Raw genomic sequence first — 16381 nt, 5'->3', positions numbered from 1 at the left:
TAAAGACACCAAATCAATAATACAATACTCTCATTTTATTGTAAAAATACAACTGTACAATTCAACTGCATTAGCTGAGATGGTTTATCAAGTATAAAATGCCAAAAAGTAGAAACAATAACAAGTTGTACGGAAATCCTCAGACACTAGCTTATTATTTACACTTGTTTTTAACTTAAAAGGAGGGTACACCTTTGGTAATTATTCCAAACATTTGTGATTACAACTTACCAAGTACAGAACTTGAGAACTATTGATTGCAAAACATTGTTAGAAATGGCAACCTTTAAATGTAGTTTTAGAAAAAGGGTCGAGTTTTTCACCAAAATTTGTGGAAAACACCATCATGGGAGGTATTTTATTTTATTTAAAGATTACAGAAAATATTGAATTTGGTTAAAATATCATCAATGGAAAGGTCTATTTGGCAGTGAATCAAGCGACTTTGGCTTTGGCTTTGGCTGATTATGCAACAACGACCTCCCTTTGCGTTCCAGCAACAGCCACTGACATGCCTGGTTTGTATACAGTTGCTTAAAGCACCAATAACCCAAAGAAAATATCCCTACTTTTTTTACTTGGATTTGGGAATATTGTTTTATAGCAGGCATGAAATCTGGTCCTTGAAAAATAATTAATTAACACGTCAGCCAGGCTATTTTATGACAATTTTTCAGATTTTTCCAAGAGTAAAAGAATCAGAAAATCAGACTAAAGTAGGTAGAATCCCAACTTCATGGATCTGCTTACTGCTGAATTCTGTGCTTACGATCACCATTCTCTACTGTGCAAGCGCTGAATTTCTGTGCGGTTTGCTTACGTTATGCAGAGTCGTGAAAATGGGCCCAGTGCTGTTTTTCAGAAAATCTCTTCCAGGTGTTTGAGACGAGAGCTATCGATATGGCGCGCTGGGTAGCGGGGCTGCCTTCACTGCAGCCTCTTGATTAAGATTTTAATAAACATGGTTTGTTAACAGACAACCCATTCCTAGCTCCATCAAAACTGGATAAACCAAAGAAAGAATACAAAGGTACAAAGTGTGGCATCTTTAGGCATTTCAAACTTGATGAGCTGTCTGCTCCACTCTCTTTCGCATCTCGTCTGATTCCAACTGCTCCAAGGTAAGCAGAGACAATCCCAGTTGATCTTCCTGTGAGAGAGATAGGCAAGTCAGAAATGTCATAATTAGTGCGGAGTGTTGATTTATAATGGTTTAGGTTAGCTAGGTGGAAAAAAAAAAATTCAATGTGCAATGTTCAATCTAGAGGTTGCCTAGGCCGTGTGCAAGCCTTACTTAAACAAATTTTGACCACTTTTTTTGTGCATTTATGCCTACAGCTTTTCTTCTCCTTTTTAAGTCCGGGTGTTGTTTTGGGGGGTAATTTTTAACAATAATGAATGTAAACATGCCAATATAAGTCTTTTTAACTTCTGTCGTGTATTTTATGATATTTTTAATAAACATTATTTAATTGAATTGAAATTGAATTGATATATGCAAAGTTTTGGAAGTCAATGGGCAAGCAACAGCACTCTGACAACTGCAACAACTTGACACTACTCATTTTATAAGAAAAAACGACTTACCCTGCTGAACGGCTGGGCCATATGCCTCAAGAATCTCTTGCTGACTTGTATAGCTTCATCAGTGGACAAGTTTAGCACACTGTCTTTCAGATGCTCTTGGATCCACTTTGGCAATTTACCTCTTTTGTCAATTCTTGAAAAACGCTGGGGGGGGGGAACAATTGCAGGATATTATTAATTTTATTCTAGGACAGATTTCAATAGAAATAGTGTATACAAAGGTCAGCTTGTACAGAACCTAATGAACACTACATGACTTACTACATAATATTTTGCCTAAGACACTATGTTTATATAATAATAATAAAAGTGGCTTTTTATATAGTGCTCAAATCTGTCACCATGACGTGTCCAGCCCTCTAAAACCCAACCCGAGCAAACCTTGTATCTGGTCGGGTGGCGACGCATACTTTTGGAGGATTGTAAAAGAAGAAAATCAGCTGGAAGTCGGGGGATTAAGATTGTTATGTTAGTGTGTTTACTTAAGGACCCTCCACAAGTATGTGTCAGACTAGCAAGGTTTTTTAAAGGGCTGGACACGTCATGACTCAGTGATGCTCCAACACTATCTGACTATTACCCTTGGTCATTGGGCCATTTTATTCAAAACAAGAACTAATCTCTACCCTCACAGGTACCCATTTATCCCTGGGTATGACGAGGAGCAATTATAGTAAAGTGTCTAGCTCCAAGGCATACTATTGGACTTAATATTTTACTGACTCATGATACGAAATGAAGTGCAAACTTCCAGGATCAAACAATTGGGAATATCAGTCATGCATCCACAGAGAACTTTAGAATTGTCTTTATAAGGGCATCACATAGACATGATAGATCCGATGCACGTCAGCCGACAAGGCAAATAACACAACATTTCCATGACAAAGACTTACTTTATCAGCAAATATCATGATACCATAGTCAGTCTTGCCTCTCATTGCTCGGCCAACACACTGAGAAAAAAAAAAATGAAAAAAAAAAATACAATTGTGAATTGATGCTAAACCAAAAACAATTAACTATTCTTCAAATACGTTTGAGCACAAAATAAACAAGTCTGTGCATTCATGAACCAAAGCTAAAATTAAAGTTGACAAGGATAATTACCTCATGATCATAATCAAAGCGCCCAGAAAGGTGCTTATAGCGTAAATAGGTTTCTGACCCAATAACCACAAGACTGTATATTACTCAAGATTGATTCTCTGCTATTTTTTGCCGAGCAAATATAACTGCTAAACTAAATTTCTGCTTCACAGCCTTATGGCAATGGAGCCTGTTTAAACTTATAGGCTTAATAAAAGGCAAAATGGAAGACATGACAGTACACTAGCAGCAGACTTAACAGTTTAAATTTGTCATTAATAGTTTCAAAGCAGACAATATTTGCATACTATTTCTAAGAGGGATATCATGGTTGAATACCTGTACTTTAAAAAACTGATCAACTGATTAACGCAAGAGTTATTAATACCTGCGCTGCATGCCTCATGGCATCAAACGTCAGAAAGTCATTCTCCCGAATCTGAAACTGATCTCTGAGATATTCAAGCCGAGCCTTAAGGATCCGAGACTGAGTGTAGACGTATGGAATACCAAACATGACTACAGCTCGCCCATAGTGATGATCTGTAGTGTGCAACAACAACAAATTGGAAACATCTGAGATTAGAGATACAGTAAAACCAATGGCGACTCGTGAAACTTGTTCGGACAGTAAAATCGATGCATATTGCACCATGGCTGCCTTCATCTTCATTGTGTGGTAATTGTGCCTTCTGTGACAACAGACAAAGGATTTAACCGAATGTCCACTTTAAATGTGAACTTTAACCAGCAAAGTGTGTTTCTGTGAATAGAACAGAGTATAAACTTAAACACAAACTTCAGGGAAACAGACAAGATGTAAATTCACTAACCAAAATCAATTCCTTCTGAGACTTTTCCTCTAGCTACAGAAAGAAGGACAGCTCCTCTTCCATTCTCGCATGCCTAGAAGATTCAGTAGTCAAGGTAAAATACAAAAATAAAATTTGGAATAGTATTAACTAGTGGGCATCCATCATCATCATCTAGGTCTATCAGCAAAATCTGTGATAGAGACAGTCAGTGGGTGGTGTCTAATTTAGGACATTCACACAGATTTACGCAGACATTGACAATACTGAAGACAACTTGTTTCAAACTGAACCAAATCCACTTATTGACATTCTGTAGCATGACACAGTTTTAATGCCTTTTTACGCATGTTCTGGGGCCGGATTTCATGTGGCTTTAGAAGTGATTTTGGATGCTAATAGTAAACTATGGCTTTTAACAATTAACATTGTAATTGAGTCAGGGTTGATTTATGAAGGTAGAAAGAAATATTTACCTTGTAATAATTTTGTAGAGCAACGCTGGTCTCTGCAGCATCTTGCGTCTCAATAAACAGAAGTTTGTTCTTCTGTATGTTGTCAATAATACCTTGCTCGTACCAACTGGCAACAATGTTCTCCTACAAAATCACAAGAGAGACAAAGATAACATTATGGGTCTTAACACTTGGGTCTCTAAAATATGACACTGTTATTACTTCAATCACATCTGCTTAACTACAGAACGAATACGCTGTTGCAAACGCGGTTGACCTATCTGGTATAATTATAGGCAAGACAATGGCCTCTAAGGCCAGACATATGTTTTTGTACCTATGTCTCCCTCCTCCGATCCCATATTGAAAAGGTCTATAATGCCATAAGCAGCTTAGACTCAAGAAGTTACTGGAAGGAGAAAGAAGTAAAGACCGGTTCATACTTCCTACGAAAGCGAAAAGGTGTCACAAATTTGCAATGAATACTTCGCATCAGTTGACCACGAAACATTCACTACGAAAACAGCCCTTTGACATCAAAATTTTAATCAAATTCTCATTCGCAGGAAGTATGAACCAAACTTTAGAGATGTGTTTGACTGTTGCTATTACCATGTAACTGTAGCTGGTAAAGAAGCATACCATACCATCAGGGACTATTTTGGATAACTCCACTAGCAAGTTGCCATAGTTACGAATAACAGCTGTCAAAAAAGAGAAGAGGAAATGGAATTAAGCAAACTGCATTACAAAGTACTAATAATTTCAATTATCAAATACACTCCCTTTTAAGATTAAAAGGTAGGGTCCTAATTTGTTACTGACCCATAATGATTGTGTAGTTTTTATCACTTGTTATAAAGATTGTAATGCTAGTAAGCAACCTGCAAAATTCTTTCGTCTGAAGTGCCCTCCTTGATTAGAAAAGTATGTCAAAAAGTTGAGTCTTCAAATATCACCATCAGGCAATTTTTGGCATGTTTGGAGATTTAAATGTCTGCGGTCTTCTTTTGTAAGTTGCTGTGGCTAGAAATGTGCTTGGTGCCCACTGTCACATTGCTAAACGTGGATGGATTTGATATAATGTACTTTTACTGTGAAATTACTGTGACCGTTTTTGCTGTAAACACTGTATTCAGCTAAATTTTTCTAAGGTGACTTTGATTGTAACTTTATTGATAACTTGGGCTATAAGTCAGCATTTCATTGACAAAAACCAATCTGTGTTTCTCAAAACAGAATAGCAAGATTTTCTTTCAATTAATGGAAACTCACCAATATCTTCCCTGGTTTCAAACTTGGAGGACATGGTAACTTGGTCATTGCCTTTTGCCACGATCTAGAAATCACAATCAGCATTGAAAGGTAAAAGATCTTAGTTCAACGTAGATACAAGGAACAACTTCAAGCAATATCTTTGTTTTGGAGACAGTCCGTCAGTCCACCATACAATATTTAACTTCCGTGTAGCCAGGGATTACACCTCAGTTTAGAGACATCCTGGATGAAACCACAAGGGAAATTGGATGACATATATTACCAAGAGAGATTTGCAGTAACAGAGATGCACTTGGTAACCCCTGTTGGCTCGGTGTTGCCCAAAGGCGGGACCTGGAGCATCACCATGCAAAGTTTCAACATCTCTTTATGAGTAGTAGTGGTTCTGAAACAGAAACGGTGGTAAACGACTCAATGCTTCGATCAGTATGCTCTGACCGTCTCCAGCAGAATGCCGGACTCTGTTGCTGGATACTGCTTATGTCACTTTATGTGCTGCCTTGTAGGAGATTAGCGGGAACATGGAGCATCACCATGCAAAGTTTCAAACCCCACCTATGACAAATATGACATTTTAAACTCACCATTGGGGAGATGCAGGGCCGTGCGAGTGTCATTGTGAAGGATGACATTGTAACGGGTCGAAAGTCTAAAATCTTTGGGTACATGTCTAGTGGAGACAGCGTCTGCAAACAATGTTAAAACAAAATTCACTATTGAGAAAAGAAACAAGTGGGTTTAACATATGAGAGGTGTACACTATGCAAGGGTTTATGGAGCTTCAAAAGGGACATAGGTGACCAAAATTATCTGGGACAAAGTGTCTCTTATATTTACCCCTGAAGTAATGACGACAGACTGGAATCTATCAAACACTGGCTTGATTGCAATGGACGCATCCATACAACTGTAGGTAAAGAGAACAGGTAAAAAAATCAATTAAGAGCAAAGTTAACATCAAACAAAGTGGATTGTTGCGATAGGGATCTTGCTTACATGACCAAATATCAGGGGCCACTTTCATAGAGTTGCTTAAGCACAAAATTTGCTTAAGCACGAAAACAGCTCGCTTATTTTTCACATGTTACTGGCAAAAATTTCATGCCATATACATTGCCTGTGACTGGTATTTAGCTGTTGTTTACTTAGCATAACAATTGAGTGGAGTCTTAGCCGTTAATCTGATTTTACTAAGCAAGGATTTTTTTGCTTAAGCAAAATTTTGTGCTTAAGCAGCTCTATGAAATTGGGCCCAGAGCTTGGTACTTTAATACTAGGTTCTCATTAGCGCTTCATCACACCCCTAGGGGCGTATCAAAGCACTCAGTGTTTTTTTCAAGGATGTGGAGCTACATTTTCAAATATGAGACCTGTTCCTTTAGAGCATCATGAAATGGTTTACAAGCTGTTGTGGCGCAACATGCTGGCGACCCAGGAACACCGTGCGAACCCCTTCCCTTTACGATAAGTGCACTAGATTCTTGTATGTGCATTTCACAACACACGGTACTAACACGCGTACCTGTGTGTGAAACTTACCAATGTTGTGCACACCCTTTAAGCACAAAACAACATCTGCAAAAAAATGATTTTTTTTTTTTCTTTCCCATAAGTGCACTTTTAAAAGTAAGCCATAAGAAGTTTACCTAAAATGTAGAACTGGATTTGGGATGGTTGGAGTCTTGTCATCAAAGGGTTCAATGATTAAGCTGAAACCTGGAAAGTAGAAAAAGATCAAACCAAATTAAAAATATCTAGGGCAACAAACTTAATAAAAGCAGCAAGTTCAGATACTGCTGACAAAATAAAAAAATATCAAGTGAACATACATATTTTTGGTAGATTACAAACGTGTCAAAACCCATGTGGAAAACCTTAATGAGACAACAAAAATTGACTTTAGGAATATGGATCATATTTTACAATATCATGAATTCTTGTACCTTTTGTGTAGGTGCTGACCAGAGTGGCAAAGTTGGCTACTAAGGTCAAAGGTGACATTTCCTGAATAGCCGTTACTTCTAACGTACGTAGGAGAGAGTGTAACCTCTCGGCACAAAACCTGTATAAATGAAACATTCATTTGTTTTATTATTCTGCCTCTTTTATCTGGATAAATATTTTCAACACTCTTGTTAGAGCAAAAGGAGAAGAGATGTTGTTTTTTGCTTGCTAAGGTGGGTTGCAATGGCTCCTTTAAAGGTCGTATTGTCCGTGATGGATATGTATCTGGTGGTAATGTCTTCCAGTCTTTAACTGTTTGGGGATAGTATGAAAATTTGAAGTTTTCTTTGTTGTGCAACAACATTTAATATAGCTTCCTATGGTTGTGAGTCCTGGAAAATGACCGGGGCCAACCAGGACCAATTTGGAAAAGGTTCAATCATACCAATGAAAAATGGGTTCATCATTTGTCAAACGAGTGAATGACTAAAACAAACAATCCATCAACCAGAGTCAATATTGGAGCATTGCCCCTGATGGCATTAACCATCATAGCCTGTAACCCATACTCCCAATACCTCAGTGGCTTTCTCTCGATGCACACTTTTCCATAGATATCTTTCAGGAAGGCTGGGGGACTCTCTGCTATGACATGTTGCACTCTTAGTCGACTCTTCAGGTATTCCACAAACCGCCGAAGGAATGCGATAAAATGTTCTGCATTACGGATGTTACCCGGCACAGCCTCTGTATGAAAGTAAACAACTCAGAGATCAGAAATCATTACCATGGGGCACCCATTTTTCCTAATGCCATTTACATGTAAATTAAAAGTAAAATACATCACAGAGCTTTACACTAGCCCGGCATACAAAAACCTGCTACGATATTCATTTTCAGAACATTTTGGAGCTTCTTGAGTAATTGTTTTCCTTTGAAAATATCGTTGCCACATCTAAGTTATGGACCCAAATTATGGACGGTTGTATGGCTTCTGACTGGCACCCCTTACAAAGATAATGACAAAATAGGAAGACCAGGTAGAGCGTCTGCACGTTAATCCAGAGGTCGTTTGTTCAAGTCCCACTCTATTTCAATTGTTCGACCCAAAATCATTTAAAATTCACCCAGTCAGTTTCCCTTGTGTTTTATATTGATATTGGGCCTTACGAGCATTCTGATATCTAAGAGGTAATGGAAAAGACACTGCTGTGTATGCACAGCGCACAGGATGGGCCTTCATTTGACCTCTAGCCGAGAGTGCTCCACTCAAATGACATCATGTGCATAAGGTTTATAAATAAGCAGGAGACTATGGTGTCTTTCCTTTTTTATCAATTTTGATTGTGTAATATTCTGTGATAATGTTTTTCACTAATCAAATTGTTTGTATTGAGGGCCTCCATGGAGAGCAGTGCTGGGCGCTGATTGGAGTTAACCCTCATTAAAGATGACAGAAATAAATACTAAATTGCTAACCTTCTAGAACAGCATCGGGTAATACTGGGTTAGCAAGTCGCGAATCAGTTTCTCTTGCATGGCTTGCATCTCTGAGTCCCTCTACAAGCCTTTGGTATTCTTGCTTCAATCTTGCTGCATCCGTCTCCTTAATTCTGTATAAAACAAAACAACAACATTTAGAAAATTTACATTGATTTTGAAGTACCTTAAAGTCTTATTTTGATAGCTACAATTGAAATATAAGCAACAACGACTTTTTATAAATTTTTGGTTTTTACCCATACACCGATGTGTGTTAGCACTTTACATAATACTCAGTACTTTCCCAAGTCCTGTGAAAACAAAACCAGGCATATCACTCGGGTGGGATTCGAACCCACGACCCTAGTCTTACCAACTAGACTACCGAGATTGCCAGGTAGCTAGAAAGTACTGAGTATATAGTACTAACAAACATCGGTGTATGGGTAAAAACCAAAAATTAATATTCTTTATCCCGACGCAAATTTAACATCAACAACTTTTTAAATGCTATTCTGTCAACTTTGAAATCTATTTGTGGAGGATTGGTATGAACTCTATAATCAGTAAACTTTGACATTCAACTGCTCTTTCTCTATTTATAATTGCAAACTTACGTACTTTGTCTTTAGATATCAGTCAAAAAATAAAGTTGTTGAATTGAAAAAGGAAAAATAGTTAGTACCTGTCAATTTGTCTCTTAATTGCATCCAGGTTGCTCTGACTTTTCTCAAGAGTCCGTCTGGTGATGTGGACACTCAAAGAATCTATGCAGACATTATCTGTAAATTAGGAAACAAATTAATGAATGGTGACTTGCCATTTACAGAGCATATGGTTGTTGGAAAGGGAAGTGGGGGGGGGGGTGCGGTTAAAGAGTCTAAGCCCAGCCAGTCATGGTGTCTTGCATGACACACTTAAAGGCCCGGACACTATTGGTAATTACTCAAAAGTAATTGTTAGCATAAAAACTTACTTTACTTGGTAACGAGCAATGGAGAGCTGTTGATAGCATTAAACATTTTGAGAATCGGCTTCCTCTGAAGTAATATAGTTTTTGAGAGAGAGATAATTTCTCACTCAAACATTAAAAGACTTCAGGCCTGAAGGCTTTTATTAGGCTTTTTTTCTTTGGGTGTTTTTCATTTCATTATTCTCTTGCAACTTTGATGACTAATTGAGTCCAAATTTTCACAGATTTGTTATCCAAATGTTGGGAAACACCATGTGAGAATACTGGTCTTTGACAATATTACCAAAGGTGTCCAGTGCCTTTAATGGGATTCAGTAGTTGCATCTTGCTCACCAATGTTATGAGCTTCATCAAAAACGACCACGGATTTCTTGGACAGCTCCTTTGAGACCATCTCAGCTATCTTAGGATCCAAGAGGTAGTGATAACTATAGACAACGATGTTGGCATGGTATATCTACACAAAGGTGAAATCAAATAAAATAAAATTATTGAACAATTGTACACAGAAATGTACCAGGTAAAGGACAGCAATGCAACACAAAAGTAATCTTATACATATATTTTTTTACAGAGCTCAGGAAAGTACTGAGTATACAGCGCTTAAACACATAGGCATATATGGGTAAACCAAAACTCATAAATACCCCAGACAGTTTCTCTACTCCTATTGGTGGAGAGCGCGTCACGTGGGGGTGTTTAAACGGTTGATAATGACCAGTGTTTATAACTGGCTGGCTTCCGCATGTCAGGCGCGCAAGACTATCACGCGGAACAAAATTCATAGCTATTAGTAACGCGTAATATACTTCTAAGCGCGGGCACGTACATGTAATCTATTTCTAAGCTTGCGCGCATACACACAACCCACGCGCAACAGACTCTTCGCAAAGTTTTTGAAAAAAATATTTCAAACCTCGAATTTCCAACTGTCAGAGTGTCTGTAATTGTTTCTTTTTACGTTTTTTAACAAAAGGGCATTTATGAATGGGAATAAAAGAGTAGTCACTCGTTCTTAAACGATTGTTTAAAACCTTGCAGGGTTGTTCCCGTGCGCAATTTGACCCTGCTGGCTTTAAACGGCCGTGTAAGAACTCGTCGCTACCCTTTTATTTCCTTATCAATATTCTTTATCCCCAATGCAAATTTCCATCTAATAAAGTAATCTTATACAGTAGAAAGAATGCAATGCTTCTTACAATCAATGATGTATTTATTGGGCAAAATATGGTAAGACTCCAACCACCTGCAGTCAAAGTCAATTAAGTGATGTCTTGTACCCTGCCTGTCCAATCCAACCCCCCACCCCCCTAGAATTTTCTTTCATAAAAATGAAAAAGGCTAGTTACCAAACTGTGGGTGTGGCATAGCCTTTTAATTTTTGAACTTTTTTGATGAGAGATTGCCTGACATCACAAGGCTGGACAGCCACTTCATGGTGAGGGCTACACTTAAGGATTTGGGCATCGACCCAAATCAACTGCCACCAGAGGCATGTTGCCACCTACTACTGGGGCTGAAACAGGGTTCCCCTTTCACAGTCCGTAAGGATGTAGGACATGGGTATCATCCACTAGGAGCCTGGCTGGTAGAGCAGAACGAATGACCTTCCCACAATTTTTTTCGAAGCAATTATGGTTAAGTGCCGGGATACGACCCCACACCCAGCCGCTAATAACACCGAGCTTGGGTCCGGTGAATTAGACCACTCAGTCATGACACGCCCTCAACATTATCGATGCCCCACTCTTCAGGGATTGGCTGCCCACCTTGGAATGGCACCCACACGCCTCCCCCCCCCCCCACGCCTCCCCCCATCCCTACCAGGAATACTCACAGCATGTCTTGCCATAAAATATGGGCACCATCCACTTTCACGACCGGCGTCTTTGAGGTCATCCAGACTGTAGACTCCAGCGGCCATTGGGATTTCTTTGCCGTGGGAATCAAACTCCTGAAAAAGAAAGGTGCTTACAATGGTCGGAAATGTCTATCACACACATAAGTCAAACAGTTTAGGGAACTTTCAAAGCTTTTGAAAAATATGCAATGAAAACAAAACTGCACACTTTAACTGGTTAACTCTGGAAGACGTGTATGTGTACATCTGGTTTTTTTTTTTTCCATGGATGCCAGTGCATACATGCCAGTGGATTCCATCGTGTAGTGAACACTCACCATGTTACACTCTGTTTGCCCAGCAGCAAAAAGGACAAAAGGTCCTGGAAGTCATGCTCAAAATCTCCTTTCCCAGGGGTTAGTGTAAAATTCCCAAATCAGGACCTTTATACACTTGTTGGACAAATGAGGACTACAAGTGATCTGCCACCATTGTATTTGACATACATGTAAGATGCAAATTTCTGCCCAACGCCAGCATTCATGGCTGATTACCTGGATAGGGTTTGAAATAATCAGGGTGAACGCATACCGCATTTTCTTGAAGAAAAAAAAATTAACCCTGGGTGAACATTTGTTGTCTTTACTTTGTCGAGTCATGGTTTCTTTGTGACAATGATTCTCCCAAAATTTTTTTCTGAAATTTCAAAAAATAACCCTGCAGATAATCACAGAAAGGTATGAAATCAAGGCCCAACGTTCAAATACCAAAAATGTATACATACCTCAAATAATGAACACACTTTCACTGTTGGGTCGTAGTTGTGTTTCTCACGTACAAACGATGCCGTTAACTCGTGACATTTCAGGTCGACCAGCTTGCCTGTACTCTCTTTACTCACCTGCAAGGGTTAATATATTGAATGCAATTTGAAGAAGGACAATGTTTTATACTGTCAACAGTTCTCCATTGATTTTTTTCTGCTAACAATTATTTTGAGTAATTACCAAAGGTGTCCAGTGCCTTTAAGTACATTTCTTGATCAATAGACCCTATTCACAATGCACAGCGTACATACAAGCGTGTCTCTTGTGCGCCATTTTGTGTGTCAAAACTTTGACAAAAGGATGGTTCACAGGTTTACACACCTCCGAAAAAATGCGCATCTACCATTTCTGCCTTTTTATTGGGAGTCCATTCCTTTTGTGCATGTTTTAACACACAAAATGACGGACAGGAGACCCGCGTGATGTGCGCTGCGCATTGTAAATAGGGTCTATACCCACCTGTGGATGGACACACATATTTTTTCTGGAGCTGAGTACCAAGCCAAGGATGTTGCAAGGTTCACCAGTTTCCTTCTCGTAATACTCTGCGAGTCCCTTTAATTCTTCAATAACCTACACACACAAAAAGCATCAAGTGACAGTCAATAGTTAGTTTCGTCTCATGAATAATAACAGTTCTTTTGACAGAAAGTTGAAGCTGTGAAGATCCATAATTGGATGTCTAAGACTGGTAAAAGCCATTCAGAATAAAAAAACGAAATGAACAGTAAAAAATGTTTTGACCAAGCCAAACACCTAAAATTTAGACTATAAGTTGCAAGGTTCACCAGTTTCCTTCTCGTAATACTCTGCGAGTCCCTTTAAGTCTTCAATAACCTACACACAAAAACCTCAAGTGACAGTCAATAGTTAGTTTCATCTTCAAAGTGTGTATTGGTTATGAGATAAGTGGCTGGGCGATGTGACTCCTTCTATTTTTCCTCCATGGTTTCATCGTGTGAATAACAGTTCTTTTGACAAACAGTTTATAGCTGTGAAGGTCCATGTAATGACAATAATAATAATAACAATATCAAAGTCTTACATAGCGCACGTATCTACCAAACAAGGTACTCAAGGCACTGAGTTTATAAATACAAACTTCCAGAAAGATAGGTTACTGCAGTGATGGATTCTGAGACCCAATTATGTAGCACCTTATGGGTTTACAAGGTGCTACGGCGCATACAGCAGCCACAGCCAGGAACACAGGGGTTAACCCCTTCTCTTTTCGATACTTGCACTGGGTTCTTTTACATGCGTTCACAAACGGGACCAACGGCTTTTTGTCCCATCCGAAGGACGAAGCAATGGTCAAGTGTCTTGCTTAAGGACACAAGTGTCACGGCTGGGGATTCAAACCTACACTCTGCTGATCAAAAACACCAGAGTTTGAATACGGTGCTCTTAACCGCTCGGCCACCAACATATGTAGAAAACAAACTCATAGGCATTGGCCTACTACTCGGATGAGATTTGAACCCAAGACCACCAACTTCAGGTTATTGTAAACAAAAATCATCATGTCATAATACAGACCTTTTCAATTTCTGGTACTGTTCTTGAACAGTAGATGAGCTTGTTTAAATCGGATGGGTTGTTCTTCAAGTAAGCAACAATGAGCGACAACAGAGATACCGTCTTACCAGTACCTGAAGGCATCTCAAGGACACAATGACCCTAAAAATGGAGAGAAAAACCAGACAATGTTATAAAGGAACATTACAGAATTGGTAATAAAAAAACTTGTCTAAGATCACAGATTTACATAAAACTTACACAGTCTAATAATGATGATGATAGTAGAAAGCATCCCTTAAAATATTTCTATCTTAAATGTCATAATATTTAATGAGAAATAAAAAATTCACAAATTCACAAATGTTTAATTGAATTTAGAAAAAGACAAATTATAGTAAACAAATATATAAATTTAATTCGTATTTTTTACAGTAGAAACAGTTTTAGGTCCCAGTTTTACCTTGGCATCTAGTGCTCGTTTCAGTTCCAGCATGTAGGTGTATTGTTCTGGATATATATAATCATATGGGAAGTATACCAACAAACCATCCACATTCAACCTGCAAAGAATCAATTCATTAGATATTATTGTGTTTTTTTATGCAAGTCAATCAAGAATTCTTTGGTGTGTAACATAACTTTGAAATTAGTTTCTGAATCTAAATTTTAATTAGTCGGCTTGGCTTCCTAAATGGAAACATCACACCAACTTGGGTTACTTAGTTTTGAAGACACTAATTGTTACTTTCTACTATTATACTTTATAATACATAGAACAATCTAATTATATTATTGTTGCAACGTGAACTGTGTTTTAGTCAGCTGAAAATTGGTGTATAAGAAGATATAATATAAATGTTTAACTGGTATAAATTTCAAAAAATGTTTTAATTGATCGCGGGGTCAAACGGGGTCAAGACGGGCGGGGTCTTTTTCACCTTTTTCTGGCTGGAACCAACTTTGGGCCCATGCTATTTCTAAATTAATGCATTGGTGAGCTTATAATTGCTTATGGATATAGACATGCACCCATAGATAATACCTAGGGAATATAGGATTCATTTGACCTCTCATGTTGGCACAGGGTGACCCCAATTATCCCAAAAAACATTTTCGGCTGATTAAAGTGCCTACTTTAAGTGACCATAACTAGAAAATTAAAGGAGATACATTTAAATTGAGTGCAGATTCATTAAATTTGGCAAGAAGTAAGATGGAATACCAAATTTGAGCTCTCTACCTGGTACAATAACTAAATTATGAGCTTTCAAAGTTGGAAATTAACACAAAAATCACTTTTCGCGTCTCGCGCGAGCACAAAATGGCCGCCTTGACCAAATTTCAATGGGTCATATCTCAAAAACGACATGGAGTACGACTTAGCTTTTTTGTATGTGTTCATTTGAGCCACATCCAATCATTCTGATGAAGTTTCATCAAAATCTGAGAGGGTCACCTGGGAACTTTTCTGAAAACTGGTTGATTTGACACGGAATGACCCTACGGCTGTTTGCTGCGTGTGCAAAAAGTGTACATACTGGTACCCTGTGCGAGATTCGTGGTTCCGTGAAGCCCTCTCGTGACCTACTCTCGCAAAATTAAAAAGAGGTATCTGCAAATTGTTGGCAGAGCAGTAACACGTACAGTAGATGGGGAATCCGAAATTACGGTAAGAATTTATAATTTTTAACAATTTTTGAGATTGCGGAGATGATTCTCTGGTCGTCCCCTCGGACAGTGAGTTATCAAAGGACAAATATAGCCTAGTTTTGGTGAGATAAAAAAAGAAGAACAAAAGAAGAAGAGGGATTTGTGATTCCATCCATCATCGTTTTACGCTTGAGAGATATAAACCTATGTGAGGTAGCCAGACGAAACGAAATAGTTTTAGGAGTAGTGTTTGACCATTTCGCCATCCACAGGTTGCGTATGCTTCGGCAGGAGGGTTACGTTATCGCAACTACCATAGAGCCTAATTTTGGTGAGAAAAAAAAGAAAAAAAAAAAAGAGGGATTTGTGATTCCAAAATGCATTGAACCATCATCGTTTTACGCGTGAGAGATATAAACCTATGAGGTTACGAGAACCAATAGCCGGACGAAACCAAAATAGTTCTAGGAGTAAACCCGGAGATACACAAGAATAAATACTAAATAGACATAATAAAATAGAGCCGTGTATAAATTGTAATGTAACACTAATTTTACACCGTTCAGTTTAATTTAAAGAGGAATTTCGCAATCAAAAATCAGTTAAATGAAAACTCACTTCATGACTGCAGAATGATATGACCAGTAAACCAGATCTCCGGTGGGATAGTGCAGTAAGTAACCTTTTAAGTTTTTAAGTTCACGTCCCGTCCCGTGCACGCACATGCATCACCACAAAGTAAAATGTCATGTATGTGTTGACAGCTCTTTGGTCCAGTCGATTACCGCAATGAGGGGGAAAGTATTAGCAACTATTATAAAATGAAAAATTATAGTCACACTTTGCAAGTAAAACTATCAAAAATTATATAATTGTAGTTTTTAATTAAATTGTATAGTTTTTATTTTAAAAAATCTTCAAAA

General features: G+C 38.3%; 1 protein-coding gene across 1 annotated transcript; it reads right to left on the bottom strand.

The window, feature by feature from the left end:
• Window positions 1-732: 732 nt before the first annotated feature.
• LOC117297050 (general transcription and DNA repair factor IIH helicase subunit XPD-like) lies at window positions 733-16175 on the bottom strand. Its single transcript, XM_033780178.1, has 22 exons — window positions 16077-16175; window positions 14269-14368; window positions 13827-13967; window positions 12747-12860; window positions 12245-12361; window positions 11458-11574; window positions 9954-10077; window positions 9333-9429; window positions 8645-8778; window positions 7744-7912; window positions 7165-7283; window positions 6868-6937; window positions 6059-6128; window positions 5806-5907; window positions 5219-5282; window positions 4556-4647; window positions 3965-4087; window positions 3510-3582; window positions 3065-3219; window positions 2484-2543; window positions 1588-1731; window positions 733-1150 (listed from the first exon to the last, which is right to left on the bottom strand). Exons 1-22 carry the CDS (start codon window positions 16079-16081, stop codon window positions 1058-1060), a joined length of 2283 nt encoding a protein of 760 aa, XP_033636069.1. The 5' UTR covers window positions 16082-16175; the 3' UTR covers window positions 733-1057.
• Between the last annotated feature and the right edge of the window lie 206 nt (window positions 16176-16381).

Source organism: Asterias rubens, chromosome 1, assembly GCF_902459465.1.
Source record: "Asterias rubens chromosome 1, eAstRub1.3, whole genome shotgun sequence".
Taxonomy (NCBI): Eukaryota; Metazoa; Echinodermata; class Asteroidea; order Forcipulatida; family Asteriidae; genus Asterias; species Asterias rubens.
The sequence above is the reverse complement of the archived record's forward strand: the minus strand, read 5'-3'. Positions and strand labels throughout refer to the sequence as shown.

Excerpts from the sequence above, each read along its gene's own strand:
- LOC117297050 (XM_033780178.1), bottom strand. Across the intron at positions 5,908-6,058 it reads CTGTCGTCATTACTTCAGGG|ACGCTGTCTCCACTAGACAT; the intron begins GTAAATATAAGA and ends CATTGTTTGCAG. Across the intron at positions 3,583-3,964 it reads CTCTACAAAATTATTACAAG|GCATGCGAGAATGGAAGAGG; the intron begins GTAAATATTTCT and ends TGAATCTTCTAG.